This window comes from Marmota marmota, unplaced genomic scaffold (assembly GCF_001458135.2).
Source record: "Marmota marmota marmota unplaced genomic scaffold, marMar, whole genome shotgun sequence".
Taxonomy (NCBI): Eukaryota; Metazoa; Chordata; class Mammalia; order Rodentia; family Sciuridae; genus Marmota; species Marmota marmota.
The window spans coordinates 10,218,467-10,235,249 of record NW_026000153.1 but is presented as its reverse complement, the minus strand read 5'-3'; the positions used below and the strand labels follow the sequence as shown (position 1 = coordinate 10,235,249).

General features: G+C 39.6%; 1 protein-coding gene across 5 annotated transcripts in view; it reads right to left on the bottom strand.

Annotated features, from left to right (window-relative positions):
• The window catches only part of Bmper (BMP binding endothelial regulator), a 245,404-nt gene that overhangs the window by 95,026 nt on the left and 133,595 nt on the right, over positions 1–16,783 (bottom strand). For all 5 annotated transcript variants that reach the window (XM_048786454.1, XM_048786453.1, XM_015490216.2 and 2 more), the window contains exons 7-9: positions 8,718–8,817; positions 3,759–3,868; positions 458–598 (exon numbers count right to left, since the gene is read on the bottom strand). In XM_048786454.1, the coding sequence (XP_048642411.1) occupies positions 458–598; positions 3,759–3,868; positions 8,718–8,817 (351 nt within the window). The remainder of the gene's footprint in view (positions 1–457; positions 599–3,758; positions 3,869–8,717; positions 8,818–16,783) is intronic.

The following is a 16,783-nucleotide window of genomic DNA, read 5'->3' as shown; positions in this document are numbered from 1 at the left end:
ACTTCTAAAAGCACCAGACTGAAGATCCATCAGGGTGTGGACTAGGGTCATCATCTTAACAAGGGGCCCTGAGTATACCCAGCTGAATGAGATGCTCCCAGACATTTGTACACCCCAAGGACACCATCCATGGGACATGTTCCGCTCAGCCCCAATCACTGGCTGATCACCTTTGCATGGGCAATAATGCACTATGAGTTTGAAATATTCCAGTAAAAATAAAGCCAAAGGCAAATAATTTTTGAACAGTTGATCCTCTTCTACTATGTACACTTAATTCTAAGTGTATATATGTGTATGTATGATAGTGCAATAGAAATGAATGCACTGTATATACACAGATGTATGTATATGTATAAACAAATTATAGAATAATTCAATATGTATGATGTCTGAAGCTTTTTAATAGCCAAGATAGTACAATAATTCCCATAAAGTTGGCTCATGACATACATACCCGGAAAATCTTGTTTCCAAACTTGCACATTTTAACATCTTCTGGAGGCACTCGAAGAAGGCACTCTTCACAGCAGGCCTCCTTGGCTTTGTCACAGCTACCAGGGGGAGAGCACTTCTTCTTACATACCACTGTAGAGTCCTGGGGGCCCAAAGGCAAATTAGAAATTACAAATGACTTTCACCTCTACCAAGCATCCTACTTGGCCTTCCCTTAACAACGCACAACTAACTCCTCTAAAACTTATTCTGTAGGTACCATTTTTAATGTGTTGCAATAAATCTTTAATTCACTTCAAAATGCTACCTGTTGATTAATATCTGACCTGGACTATGAGGGCGCTGTGGAGCATTTGGCACATACTCCTAACTTCCAATGGTTTGTACCTTGTGCTCAAGAAACTGATTTACTCCAGCCAGTATGTTGGCAAGAAAGCTCCGTTCACCAAGAGCCAGCCAGCTTCCTCCTTGCCTTCTTCCTCTTTCACATTCTGCATTAACAGAGCTTTCTTGAGTCTATTCCTTGGCTTTATGTCACCATTTAGCATTGAACATAAAAACAGACATCTTTGATCAAAGAGTAAAAATTAAGAGCCAACATACCACTTCAAGATGAAAGTGCTCACATGTGTTCTATGTTCATGAAGAAACTGAATAAATAATTCCAAAACTGGACCTGGGTTCTAGAGCTCTACTGTAAAAGACATGACCTTGACCAGGCCATTTAGCCTCTGGAGGATACTGACTTATATCTATAATGTAAAAGAACATGGTTTGATTTTTTTTAAATAAAAATGCTATTCTACTGATTACTTCTTAGGCTGACTGTACATATAAAAGTAAAATGACACATAGGCATTATTAGAAGCCAACTTATAAATTGAAAAAAAATTAATTCTTTGTCAAACCACATGTCTTGATTTCTAGTTTGAACAACAGGGCATTCACCAGCTCTCAGATCCTGCATAGATCACTATGAATCTCCCAACTGTGTGTGTGTGTGTGTATGTGTGTGTGTGTGTGGTGTCACCCACTGTACTGTGTGCCTAGCACTGATTAAGCAATAAGAATACAAAAACGAATGAATGTATTTCTGTCCTCAAGAGGCCTAGAATGTAAAAGGGTAGTTAATCTTGTAAACAAATTAGTTGTAATAAAATGTGCCAGACAGAAAGTGTAAAAGTGTAGAGATATAAGGGAACGCCTCTCTGGAAGAGATGATATCTGAGATGATCTATCGTGGGTGAAGAGTGTACTAATCAGATTTAGAGAATGTGAGGGCCTGCGGGTAGAGAGATCATCAGATTATAAGGCAGGGAGATCTGAAACCATACTAAATTCAAATAATTATGAAACAGTTTTCTGCACCTGCCCTGGAAATCTGAGAAGCACTGGATGAAGATGCTGGAGAGGGACTCTCTAAGCTGACAGAAAATAATACCAGTTACCCACAATGATGGCAGCCTGATTCTTCAAGCATCCACACACTCAAGGTAACTGTGAATTACTACTCTGATAAGCCAGGCTCTTAAAGAAGTATTAATTACAGTTCTTATTGTGTATTGGGATATATTATCTATTACCTCTCACAGAATCCATGAGACCCAAAGTGCTGTTCAGGGGACACCTGGCTCCCCGGCAACCGAGAGAGTTAGGAATGGGATGTCTTTTGGCAAAGGCTCAGTTGCCCCAGAGGAAGCTGTAATGTGTGAAGTTTCTAGTGGGGAAAAAAAGTCCTTAGGACAGAAGACAAACCCAATGGGAGGAGCTGCTATACATTTAGCATAGGAAAATGCAAATCATAGGAGAAGGAAGGCACCTCAGGGAAATATTCTCAGGCTTGGGGTTTTCTTTATAATCTTTGTCAGAGAACAGGGCGTGCAGACCTTACCCAGCCACCCCACTGAAGTGGTGCATGCTACCAAACAAAGCCTGTCTCAAGTAATCAAGAAGTCCATTGGATTAGACAAAGGGGAATGAAGGGAAGGAAGGGAGAGGTGAATAGGAAGAAGAGTGGAATTAATCGGACATAACTTTCCTGTCCTTGTATTTTAACACACAACCAGGGTAACTCTCCATGTACAACCTCAAGAATAGGATCCTAATTAGAATAAGTTATACTCCATGTATGTATAATGTGCCAAAATGCATTCAACTGTCATGTATATCTAAAAAGAAAAAAATTAAATAAAAGAACTTCTTTTTTTTTTATTTTTTAATTTTTTATTGTTGGCTGTTCAAAACATTACATAGTTCTTGATATATCATATTTCACACTTTGATTCAAGTGGGTTATGAGCTGCCATTTTTACCCCATATACAGATTGCAGAATCACATCAGTTACACATCCATTGATTTACATATTGCCATACAAGTGTCTGTTGTGTTCTGCTGCCTTTCCTATCCTCTACTATCCCCCCTCCCCTCCNCTCACTTCCTCTTGTATGTACTTTTGTATAGCTCTGAGGGTCTCCTTCCATTTCCATGCAATTTCCCTTAATAAAAGAACTTCTAAACTCTAATCCTACCTATTGACTCATACCAACATTTAGCAAAGCTCGTGTTTTCCGTCTCTAGCTCTTTAGCTATTAAAAATAAAACAACAGCAGCCCTCACCACCAAAATATATTATTCAAACTTGTATCACACAGATGTATGTGTTAACTAACTAATGAATGATCCTAAAGCCCTCCATGATAAATATTTCTCTTCTTGGTTTCAAATAAAATACACTGCAGAAGAACAGGTTATGAATATGTGATGCATGTCCCTTTAGAATTCTGAAGCTGTGGAATTCTTTCTTTACTTTGAATTAAACTTCCAGTTTCCTTTTGAGAAGAGTGAGCAGAGGCTTAAGTAAGACATGGTACAATGAACAACACATGAATATTCTTTCCAAACTGCCAGGTTTATCTCTGTGGTGAACTGTAAATGTATGCTTTTGTTCTCTTGAATGTGATTAAAGCCATTTTCATTTGCAGATATGTTGCAGAATTAATTTTGGATAATTAGAGCCAGAGAACACTGCCACAAGTATCTGTCTGACTTTAGAGAATCCTCAGGATAGCCCTTCAAAGTGTGGCTCTCACCACCAAGAGCTAACTTGTTGATCCTCAGAAGATGACAGTGAATTTAAAGTGGGACCTCTGTATGAACTTCCTTGTGACCTTGAGCATAATTTTACTTCTAAAATGGCACCAGTAATGCCCCACCCCCTATAAATAAAACACCATTGCCTTGGCTTTGACACTGAAAACCCAAATGTCTATCTATATGCCATGGCCCCTCCCAACAGTCTTACCTTACAGGTGCATGCTGTACAGTTGTCATACAGAAAAGAGGATCCATTGTCATAAACATCACTTCGAAAGAGGCAGCTCCCAAAAGGAAGGTCGAACACTTTTCTCTGACCTGGAGGGAAGCAAGAGTACAAGGTAAGGAAGCCAGAAGCCAGGGATGTCTTATTTTGTCATAAACAATTAGATCACAGAACTGTTAAACACTCTCATAAGATCAGGTAAAACTGGTGCTCAAAAATAGAGACGTAGGTCAGATGTGCCCAGGAGATCCCCCGGAATCATTTATTTAGAGAGTCATTGTTTAAAAGCCTGATTCCACAATGAACCTGGCAAGTCTGACAAATCATTATTACATGTTCTTCATCGAGAACCAAGATGTCTTAGATACAAGCAGCCCTCATTGGGCTTATAGTCCACTAGGAAGCAGAACACACATAATATCATTTCATTCCAACAACATGGTAAGTTCTAGAAAGAAGCCAACATGGGAACTGTGGGGAAAGGGAGCTCACATAAGACTTCTTGGAGGATGTGATGCCTGAGCTACTTCTTAAAGAACAAGTATCCCCCAAATTAGATATTAGCAGGAGGGTAGACAGATGTGGACACAGTCAAGGTATCTCAAGGACTAGAACTAGCAAAAATAACTAATTAAATAGCACCTGTTAGGGTCTAAACATTCATGTCCCCACAAAACTCAAATCTTGAAACCCAAGCACAATGTGCTGATATTCAGAGGTGGGATTTTGAGAGATGATGAGGTCATGAGGGTGAAGCTTTCATGAATGGCATTAGTAGTCTTATAAAAGAAGCCTAAGAAGGACCCCTTATCCCTTCTACCATGTGAGGACACAGCAAAAAGGCATCAATTATGAGCCAAAAGTGGGCCCTTACCCAGACACAATCTGTGGGCTCCTTGATCTTGGACTTCCCAGCCTGCAGAACTGTGGTAAAAATATTTATGCTGCTTGAAAGCTACCCAGCTGATGGAAGGTTACTGTAGCAGTCTGAACAGATTATCACAGACTCTCAGTTAAGAGAGGACACAAAGGCATAAAAGGCAAATCTCAATCAAAAGGTGCACAGAGGCAGGACTCAATGTCCACAGGCCAAGTGTCCCAACCTTCATGGGCATAGTGTCTCTGCAGAATTATTTTGGTTTCTCCCTGATATGAAGATTGGACTGACAATGAAAAGGACCCAAAAAGCAATCCTAAATAAGGAGTAAAATCCAATTCCTCCTTTCTTTCAACATTTGAGTATCTATTCCCTAAAGCACATCAAGATGATCTCTAAAATGTTACTTTAATTTAAGACTAAGAAAACAACAATCACATTCACTCATCAAATTTAAATTCACAGTCCTCTTTCTCTTTATTAAAAAAATAGATTAGCAGCAATATCTATCAGCAAGTCCAATAAAATGCTGAAAATGCATACATAAATACATACTAAGTACTATTCTCAGAATCAGTTTTGTTGAAAATACCATTAGTGGGAGTTTAAAATTAAAAAAAAAAAAAGCCAGCTTCTTATGAGACTCAACCCAAAGGCCAAGATGCTAAAGTATAATGCAGAACAGCTAAATAATTAGTTTGGTTCTCACTATAAGAAATAAATGCGTTAGCCTTCGAAAGATGACTAGTGCATTATAATTCAGGTCCCCACATATGGACTCCCTTATGACCTGGAGTGTTATTTCTCCTGTCCTCACTAACATCACTAATAAAATGGCATCAACAACACCACTGTGTCATATTACCACTTCCATCTGCAGTGCTCATACTAAAGTATACAATGAAAACTCTTCCACAGTTAGACAAAATTTAGTATAATCATTGCATTGCCAATATTCCAATTAACACAGGCATACTTATGTGCACACAGAAGTCATGAATCCCTTGAACTTCCTGAGAACTTATATACTAAATGTGAGGGTTGCCTTCAAAATACAAAATTCAACTTTTCCTTAAATATTCCTCCAGAGAATTCCTCCAGAGTTAGCCAAAAAAAAAAAGTCAGAAAGCTATGTATCCCGAGTCCCATGGATTTGGCCCATCCCATTATAATTCCTTCTGTCAAAACACACCTTAATTTTAGGAAATTATAAAAAATATCCCTGGAAAGTTTTATATTTGTGTTTAGTGCACAAAGGATGGTGAAATTATTTTTCATAAATTTAAGCATTATTCTCTTTTAAACTATCCACCAGATATATTTCTGTCCATTAAGAAGTTAAAATAGATCTGCTTCAGTTGAAGAATTTTTAAAATTTTAATCACCAGACTTGTCTTTTGCCTATCTTTTCTCTGTGTGTGCTTCAGGTACTTTGTAAGCAACCTCGAATCCTCTTTGGCAAAAGGCAAAAGACTAGATACGATCCACTGTGAAGAAGCTTTCATCTCTACCAATCAAAATGCATCTTTTTCATGGCTGAGGTCCATGTTCCCTCCCCAGAGGTTGGCTACCTCTTAGAACAAATGGCCCTTCCTCTTTTCCCACAGACTAGTGGTTGCGCTATCACTACTGTGCTCAATATTGTTGAACAGGTAGACAGATGGCTGGATGAATGGGTGAATGGATCTATTGATGGGTCAATCTGTCAATTGATTGCACAAACAGATTCTTCAATGTTTTCATCCTCCTGAACAAACAAAACCAATGGCTTAAATTATTCATCACTAAAATATAAATTTAACCTATAACTATGAATATAAAGCTCTTAGCACAGTGCCTGGCACTCATTAATATACCCAATAAATGGTAGATGTTAACAATTATTATTATTAATGGTGATATAATTCAAATATATGGGTTGGGTCACCCTGAGATGAGCACTGGGTACTACTCTGTATATGCTGATCTCCGACAAAACCACTCATTAAAACTGAGAAAATCAAGAAAAAGAATGTTGTAATGCAAGAGGTAGAGATATGTCATGTGCAGAAATCCTGGTCAGGGGAAAATATAAGAGCAAATCAATACCCAACCAGTCAAATAATTAGACGAAGATTTCAGCATTTACAAAGCATCCTCGTGTTTACTTTTTTCCTTCTGTCTTTTGTTGTGTGTATATGTTTCAGTTCATCATCAAAGAACACGAAATCCTACCTTAATCCCAAATTCATCACGGCCCAACTTAAGATAAAACATTCCAGGGAGTGGTTCTGTGTCTCCTTGGACAGCCTGATTTATGCCATTGCCACATCATTCCTCTGTGGTTTAGCCTAACCAAAAAAGCTCTCATTTGAGGGAATTGTGATTTTTCAAGTTTCCCAAAACTCACTGTTCCTTTTGTAGTCCATCTTAAAACCACAAATGATCAGAAAAATCTGCATTCAATACAACAACCATTGCTCATGTGGGAAACTTCTAAGTTGACTTAGCATGCCCAGAGAATCAGCTTCAAAGCCTTAATCAAGCCTACTTATCTTTGAGGCCTGCCTGGTCCAAACACCACTTCCTTTATGATGGCTTTTCTGCTTAGCTCGAACAGTACTTCTGCCATGATCCTCAGCCAGGTGACTTCTATCACACTGAACTAGCTAATTTAACTCCAGGAGCACAAATACACATTGGCAACCCAGAAAGCACATATGCATATGGAAATGCCTTTTACCTGGTGTGTCTAAACAGTTCTTTTTGTTCTTCTAATTATTTCAAATTTACTCCAAAAGTGTTTTCTCACGTATCAGACAGGTAAATGTTATTAGATAAAATTACAGTGGAATCCCTCAAAGAGGAGAAAACTATCTTAATTTAATAAAATATCTCCATTTGCCAATTTGATTATAAAAAGAGAATAGACTTTGGAGTATGGCTCTAGTAATCTGTGAATGATAGAAAGAAATCATCAGGAGGCTTTGGAGTTGGAGAAAGCAAATTATGAAAGAAAGAAGACTCAAGGAGAGGATGTGAATGGTAACTAACAAGAGACTGGAGCCCAAACAGAAATGACAATCAGTAAAATTTTCCCAAAATCAAAATAATTAAGACCTTTTTAGAACAAGGGGACTTAATATTTCATTTCATGGTGTTCTCATGATTCTTTATAGATTATTCTTTGAATAATCATCCTTGTTGGATTCAAACCTCAATAAAATATGTTAAACAATCTTCGATTCAATGGCATCATAAGATGTGAAAAAACTGGGAACAGGGGGGTCTCTGAAAGAAAAAATGGTATAAAAAATTTATAAAAAAGAAAATGGAAGCGAGATCAAGAGGAACATCAGGAACATGAACACAAACCCAGAGGTGATTAGGGACAAAGTTAGCCCCCCCCACCAAGGATCCCTAGAGATTCTAAAGGAATACTTCCTTCTCTGTACAATAAAATTGATAATAACTCCCACATGACACACAGGAGTTCTATTTTTAGAAACTATATTTCACAGCTTCTTGGAAAGATTAAATGAGGGAAAAGCACATAAAATGTCCCTTGTATGTTGCCTAGGTTGGTACACACCAAATGCTCAATAAGAAAATGCTTGAACTTTCTCCTTTTTGACTATTATTCATTTTTCTCTTCCAAATCTCTCATTTTCTGGCACACTATCCTCCCCTGAGCTTTGGCTTCTGCAGACAACACCAGTCTACATTCTTCCATACATTTACTTCAAATGCTCTGAAAGTATGTTCCTACCAATAATCATAAGGCCCAATTAAAGAGAGCTTCTTCAGTACTGTTCTCACCACATGGGACAAGGTCCCAGGTGGTCTGGTGTACTGGGTTCCAAATATAAGGAAAGATAAGAGCAGCCTCTTTGGCAGCCTCAGATGAGAGCCAACCCCTGTTTACACCTTCTACTCAGGAGATTAGAAGGAGCCATTGTCTCTAACAAACCATGAACAAGACAACTTCAGAACCCCAAGAACCCCAAATAACAATCTGTATCAATACTCAGTCGAAACTCTGGAAAAAAATTGCATTGTTTTTTGACCTGAAAATAGTCACTCACCCAAACATTTGGGGCAGCACTGTCCTGGGGGTGTGTGACTAAGGTGCTGGGGACAAGAGAGAATGGGACAGACTTCTCTCACGCACTGTGTCCTGCCTCCCTAAGAAAAGAGAAAGAGAAAAAAAGCACATTTAGAAAAGTCAGTGCATATAGATTGTACAACCAAGATATCTGGAGCAAACCTAAGGCCCTTCCCTATTATTGGGTACCTGGGGTGACTGCTCAGGTCCATGTAATTCCTCCCAAGCATCCTTTTATCTTCTCCATAGGCTCTATGAACTGCAGATGCAAAAAGACTGCCTCCCAAGAGATGATTCCAAATGGCATCACCTCCCTCAGCCCCGCCCACTACCACCTTTCTTCATTTTTTCCCTTCTCAAGACCAGCTTCAGGTGGGTCTAACAAACAAACCATCTCAGTTTGCCTAGAATTGGAGACTTTCAATCTTAAAACCAGGAAAATTTCATGCAAACTAGGATGAGTGGGCCACCCTAAAGGTCAGTACCCTTCTTACCACTCATTCCCCTGCAAGCAAAGGAACCCTCTGTATTTATTGAGCCTTTTCCTCCTCTTTCTGACTCCCAACTTTCTGCAGTTCCTGCAGACATCTCCCTGCAGGAATACCTCACTGTCTGCCACAGCTTGAAGGTGTCACCGGGATGGCTCACTGAGGGTCCAACTAGAAGATGTGGCCAATCTGCTGAAAATTGATGGCTCTGAACATTGTTTAGTAGAACCATCTCCCTGGATTCCAGCTAATCAAATCTGTTTCCATTAACTGATGGTAAGGTTATGATGATTAATATTGGACGAATGGAAAGAGCCTTAGAAGCTCATGGAAGAACTTTTCGAACCTTTGAATATTTTTCCTACTTTCTCATTCTCATTGTTGACCCTTTCTGTTCCTCAGCACCCTTTACTTCTGACACCCCTTCATTATCCTTGGCTTCCCTGCTTTCTCTGCCTAGAAGTATCTCTTCTCTCTCTGGAATGCAAGATGCATCCTTTTGCCCTTCTTGTCCCTTAGAGGAGAACATGCTTTTCCAGCCTCAGCAAATTTTAACTGCTTATTCAGAAAGCTGGGGCAGAGGAAAAAAAATACTTTCCAGTTAATTTATATATAACAAACCTGCAAGGCTGATTGACACCTATTCCTTGCAATATGAATTACTATGAACTTCATTTATAAGTTTTCTTTTTTTAAAGAAAATATGAAAATTCGATAAACAAATTGTAAGACTAATAGAATTTCAGTGGATTGGCTTGTCCAGGATTTGAGCTAGAAATCAAACTAGTGGACTTTCAGGTATCCATTGTCATGAGTGGATAATTTATATCTCAGGGGACCTCAGGAAAAGAGGAACTTGAGGCTCAAAGAGCCTTAGGTCCATCAAGGGAATGACCCCAACGTTAGACATTTCCTCACACCTTCTGCATGAGTAGCAGGCATTAGCTTTGGCCTTGGGGATCCTATTCATTTTCATCCTGGCAAACTGCTGTCACCTCTGTTTCTGCTTTTGCTATTTTAATTACTCGTTTATTTTTTGGTGGTGAGGAATAAAAAAGAGAGGGCATGTTATATGTCTTTTTAAATATGTGTTATTTTGAAACCTCTTTAATGTTGGATTCTTCCCCAAACCAATGGAGAACATGTGAAAATACCACAAAAAGCTCATCTGTTGTTTTTACATTATTTCCCGATCAGCAAGAATCATTAAAAGTCTCCCCCAAATCCCAAGCTATTCTGAGATTTCTCACTCAACCCTACATGATCCTAAAGTTAAGGGCCTGTCATCAGACTTCAGAGGTGGGTGACCTGAATCCGGGCAAGCCCCTGAGATGGGCTCAAGCTTATACATAAAACACAAAAGTCATATCCAGAGGGAGGACAGGATGGCGCTGCCCTTCACTTTTAATTTCAAAGAATTTCATCTGCAAGCAACTTCCTAAATCCTGAAGCTTCCAGCCACACAAGCTTGCCTGTGTGCTGGTTTCTCTTAGGTGTACAGAGAACACTTTCTTTTCACCCATGTATTCTGTTCTTGTTGGATCAGCATCTATTTTTCAAGCATATTTTAAAATTAAAATTTGAAAAACATTGCATAATTGCAAAAGAGTTAACTTATCCAACACTTTGGAAAGCTGGCAAAAGAACATGTGTACTCCAGTAATTCTCCTTACCATGAGGTCAAAGAGCAAATTTTGCATACATAATACAACTGCAGTTTGTGTTTCCCGAGAGTCGTTAAAGTAACTTGAACTCCAATCTGGGTTTGCTGGTTTAGTCAAGTTTTATTTTGTTTGGGTTGCAGTATTGTGGCACAGCCCAAGTCCCGAGGCAGCATTCCAATTAATGCCTCCAAAGAAAGTGCAAGCCCTTCCTAGGAACACAGTCACAGCTTACAACCTGCCTCTATGATTTCAACTCAGCAGGGACTCTGGTTAAACGACAGTCTGTGGCTATGCTGTGAACCAAGAGGGTTAAAATAACAGGAGTAAACATTTCTGGTTCTAAAAATGAACAAATTCCTACTGTAACCACACTAACTCAGGCTCTGTGAGATTGTCACAAGAGCTCTCTGATTGGCTTGTCTGACTCCACTCTCTTCCAGTAATCCCTCCTGGAATGTTCCATATGTCCAGGACTCCTTTCCAATATCTATCCACCATTCCATTATCTTGTCAAATATTTCTTTGGGGCCATCATAATATGTTAGGGATATAGCAATGAATATAATACACAGAAATCACTCGCCTTAAAGGAGCTTCCATTACCAGTGAGCACACCCCCCATTCCTGCTTAGCTTCACCACTCACAACTGCCTTCAGGATAAGGTTCGACCTGCTCAGGCTAAAAGTCAGTGTAGTGGGGTGTAATAGTTGATGTATGCACACCAAAATCTACTTCTTTTTTCTCTCAAAGAGCTATACTACATTTCCCACACTCCCTTGCAGGTAAGTGTGACCCTATGACTGAGTTCTGATCAATGGGAGGTAGAGGGTACTAATATAACACACCCACAAGCCTACCCAAGAGAAATTCTTCACACACAATCCTCCATGCTCTCATTTATTCTCTTAAGAGTTGACCTACTGAATGGAATAAAGAAAAGGCCTAGTTCCCTGGGTCACCCTATCGATATCTACCCTCAAGATCCCTGTAATGAACTGAAATAAGCAAGAAATAAATTGTATTTTGGTACTGCACAATAGACCTTTATTACATCATAAGTGTACTTTGTCAAGACACCCAATAATCTCTCCAATCTGCCTCCATCACAACTCCAACATCAAGTGAAGATTCCAGAGTTATCTTATTTCTTTATTGCCCTCCAATACATCCCACCTTCCATCTTCTTTATACACACCTTTTTTCCCCTCTGACCTCCATCACTGACCCCTATAAAAATTCTGCTTCATTCAAAGTCAATATCAAGAATCTTTCCACCTGTGAAGTTTTCCTGAGCCCTTCATTTTCCTGGAACCTCCTTCGCCTTTCCGTATCACCTCCCTTCTCCTCTATGCCCCTGTATATTGGACACATACATAATTTTCGGTACATACATAAATGCTTAATCCTACAAGATGAAATTAGATTTATCTCCCAGCTACACTGTCTTGAAGGCAAGAACCAGTCCTATCTGCCTCATATCCTTCAGGAGAGTGAAAGTTTAAAGAACACCTCAATAAAAACTTAGTGAATCAAAAGTGGAGCTGTCACACACAATGAGCTCCAGAATCTGGGTGTTTTCCAGACCCCTTTATAGAATGCTGAGGACATGGCTCTGGAGAGTCTGCATCCCAGATTTATCTTTGTATCTCCTTAGGGTTTGCACAGTCTCACCTTGCATTGTGCACATTTCAAGTATTACTAAACGTTGTGGATGCTGAGATGCCCAAAGCAACATTCAACTTCAAAATGTAAAACTGGTACAAGTCCGACCAACATAATTAAAAATCTAACATTGTATTAAATGTTCAAACATTGCATGATGGTTAAAATACATAGAGACAAACTACTCTATTCTTATCTGGTTGTCAAGTAAAAGAATGTGCTAGAAACTTTCATAATATTTGAGTGTTCTGATTTTCACTATTTTGCTTTTCCTTAGAAAGGCAAGTTTGTTCTCGAGCAAAGGTCATTTATTATAATTGCACATCCAAGTACTTCTCTTGACAGTAGCTGTTTTTAAAACAAAAGTCTGAAATCTATCTCAGGCATATTTTCTGTGCTCTTATTTTGTTTTAGCTGATTCAGTCAAGTACACAATTGCTTTGTGTCAAAGTTTACCCTAGAGCAGCAATTTTGCTGCATAATAAAAATCTGTCTTCCTAAATAGTGTGATGAGTGCAAGATGCTAAAACCACAGCCATGTGCATGTGGAATGCTTCTCCAACCCCTGTGGACCCACTGAGAATGAGGGCTGGAAACTGTCCTGTAGCATGAGACATGGCACTGATCCCTTGATCAGGATGCACAGCCTGGCTCCTAACAGGAGGCTGGGAGCAGAGTTGCTAAACAGTTCCCAAAAAACTCTAGAATGTGGTGGAGCTGATTCATTGCTAAACAATGCTACAGGCTACCACATTCTACAGAGATGTTTTCTTATACCCAGTTGTTTTAAAAGAATAGAGTTCTTCGTTTATTCTGAGAAGATGGTAGGAAGAAGGGAGAGAGAGCCTGGAGGGGATATGTAGGAAAGAAATACATCTCAAGTGGGAAGGATTCCTGAGTGGCCCCTTATTCTTATATTACCACAACCAAAGGTTCAAAGCCGACTTGCGAGCAGAGCAACCACTCCGAATTAAAAATTGGGTCCAAAGAGAATCACAAAAAGAAGTAGAAGTCCTTAGCCATTCTTCTTTTTGGCCTAGAACTTTATTTCACTAAACTTTCAGAGCATGACACTTATTTCCAGTCTTGTTACTTGGATTTTCCCATTCTTGACCAGCACAGAACAGAAAAAAAAAAAAAAAAACCTGAAAATCAAAGTGGGAAGTGAAGGAGGCCATTGAGCTGCTGAACTGAGGCAGCAGAAGTAGAGCGGCCAAGGGGACAGAAGACTCCCTAGGAACAAGAAGTGGATGTCAAGCCCAGGTTGTTGGAGGCCCTAGATACTTTTGTCATTTTAACACGTCTCCCAAAGATCCTGTGTGCTGCCTATCCTACCCCTAGAGTAGAAGCTGAGGCACTAAACCTTAGGAAACTTGCTCAGAAAACATGCCTCCCAAAAATTAAGTGGCAGGGTCAAAATGCAGATTCAGTCCTAACGTCAAAGTGGAGTCCTTTCCATCAGTTATGGCCTCCCAATGGCTGCACAGCTTCTTAGGTGATAATAATATGAAGTATTATCAACTTGATGGTCAGAACTTCTTCCCCTTTGAGCCATTTCTTATATCTTCCCATAGATTCTGGTTACAGCATTATATCTGCTTCTTAGATGCAAATGGTTTAGATACAATGTAGTATCTACATTTTGTTATACTGAGATGAAAATCCAAATCATGCATTCACTTTATTTGCCCCTAGGGCTTTTTACTTGTCTCATTTTCCCTCCCACCCCGCTTCTTTTCTGTTCTTCCCTCTGAAATTAGACATTCCTAATGTGGAAATCTGAAAGTTGGAGGCTTCTCTCAGGGAGCTGTTAAAGGTGATTATCATCCATCCCCATACCTAACTGATAACCCACCAACAAGGCCCTTTATCTCTTCTGCAATTCAATTGAAAGACTTTGCTTTTGAATCCACAAACAAGGATGTACCATGTTCATGCCTGAAAACCTGTAATGGCTCCTCGTTACCATCAGGATTCCCAATCTAGCCTGGGTCAGAATAACTCATGGAGTTCTTGGAAAAGGATACATATGCAAATATACGTGTGTGTGAATACACACACATATACTTGTGTGTGTGTATATTATGTATATATTGTATATATATTATATATTATATATAAAACATATATATATCATCTCTCTATATATAATATATAGAAAGATGAGAAAAAAGAGGAACAAATAGGTGCTACACACATACACAGCCAAGTACTGCTTAACAAGGAGGCCACATTCTGAGAAATAAATTATTCAGCAATATCCTTGTTGTTTGAACATCACTGAGTGTACTTAGACAAACTAAGATGGCTACAATATCACTAGGCAATACATGCAGACCACCACGGTTGACCAAAATGTATTTATGATGTACATAACAACATGCAATGACAGTGGGATATATTTGTGAATGCATATACCACTGTGGTGTAAGAATTTATGTGTAGGTATCAGACTTACCCATTAGATCAGTATTTCTCAAATTTCAAATTACTGACATTTGGGATCTGCTCATTTCTTGCTGTGGGGACTGTCCTATGCATTGCAAGATGTAGAGCAGCATCCCTGATCCCTACCTACTATGTACCAGTAGCATCCTTCATGCCCTGGTTGTAACAACCAAACATGCCTTCAGACGTTGCCACATGTATCCTGGGGATTTGAAGGTACTCCTAGGTGAGAAGAATACCAGACTAGTGTTTCCTCAAACCATCGACCAGGAGCATGCATTTCTAACGTCTTTCAAATGTCCATGAGGATGCTGTCCAAGGCATTCTACTTTGCAAAATGTCTCATTAGCAGGAGCTCCCAGCAAGCAGGACTGAGGTTTGTGTATAATGTTAGTCCCCCCCCAGCAGTCAGCACACAGCATAGCTCCCAACATGTTCTCGAGACATGTGTTTTGAAGAATGAAGCCCATTTTCCATGGGGAGCACTTCCCACTGAGGGAAGAACCAGGCCCAGTCCACCTCACTGGTGGCTGCAGGCATCTTTTCTTGGGGCTTGGGAAGGTAGGAGGTCAGGGAGAAGCAGGGTGAATTGGAGCTGTGAATAAAGCAGAGTAGTAGAATTGTGCACTGAGACCACCACAGGCTTTATAATCTGTGCAGATCCTGGAAGCTTTCTGCCCTGAGAACCTGCATGTTATGGCTACATATGGGTTTCTGTTTCCAAGTGATAAAATAAAACTCAACTGTAATTTTACACACAGATAGCCAAACATGTCAGCAAAGCTCCACCAGCATGCCCATTTTGTCCCATAAAAATCTCAAACAAACAACAACCGCTGAGAGGGACCCACCGGACTGACAAAAACAAAAACTCTTTTGTATACTTCATTAGCTAGTCAGAGAACCATGAGCCAGTGCTCCATCTCAAGAATCAAAGCCTGAAACAAATTCCTTTGACTTTTCCCATCAACCCCTGTTTCTAAGTCTAATTGTAGCGTTGTTTATATTGTTTCAGTTTCCTGTTGCTGCTCTAAAAAAATTACCATGAAAACTTAGTAGTTTAAAACAGCATGCATTAATCAGCTTACAGTTCTAGAGATGAGAAGTCTGAATTTCACTTCACTGAGCAAAAATCAAGTTGTGGGCAGAACTGTGTTCCTCATGGAGGCTGTGGCGGGGGAGGAAATCTATTTCCCTGCCTTTTGCAGATTCTAGTAGTAGTAGTCTTGCTTACTTGGCTCATGGCCCCTTCATCCCCATTCAAAGCCATTGGTGTAGCACCTTCAAATCTCTCTTGGCTCTGGCCCACCTGATGTCACTTCATCTCCTTCTCTGACTGACGCTCTTGCCTCCCTTTGATGAAGACTCTTGAAAGAAGGATAACTCATATTATCAAGGATAATATCTACATGATAAATCCTTAACTTCATCACATCTACAAAATGTTTTTATTATTATTATTATTTATTTTTATTTATCTATCTATTTATTTATTTATGTTTGGTACCAGGGATTGAATCCAAAGGCACTTACCCACTGAGCCACATCTCCAGCCCTTTTTTATTTTCATTTTGAGATGGGGTCTCACTAGGTTGGTTACAGCCTCACTAAATTGCTGAGGCTGGCTTTGAACCCACCATCCTCCTGCCTCAGCCTCCTGAGCCACTGAGATTACAGTGTACACTACCATGCCTGGCTATAGAATAGCTTTTTTCACTATGGAAAGTCACATTCACAGGTCATAAGGATTAGGACATGGACATCTTGGGGTTGCGGGGCGGGG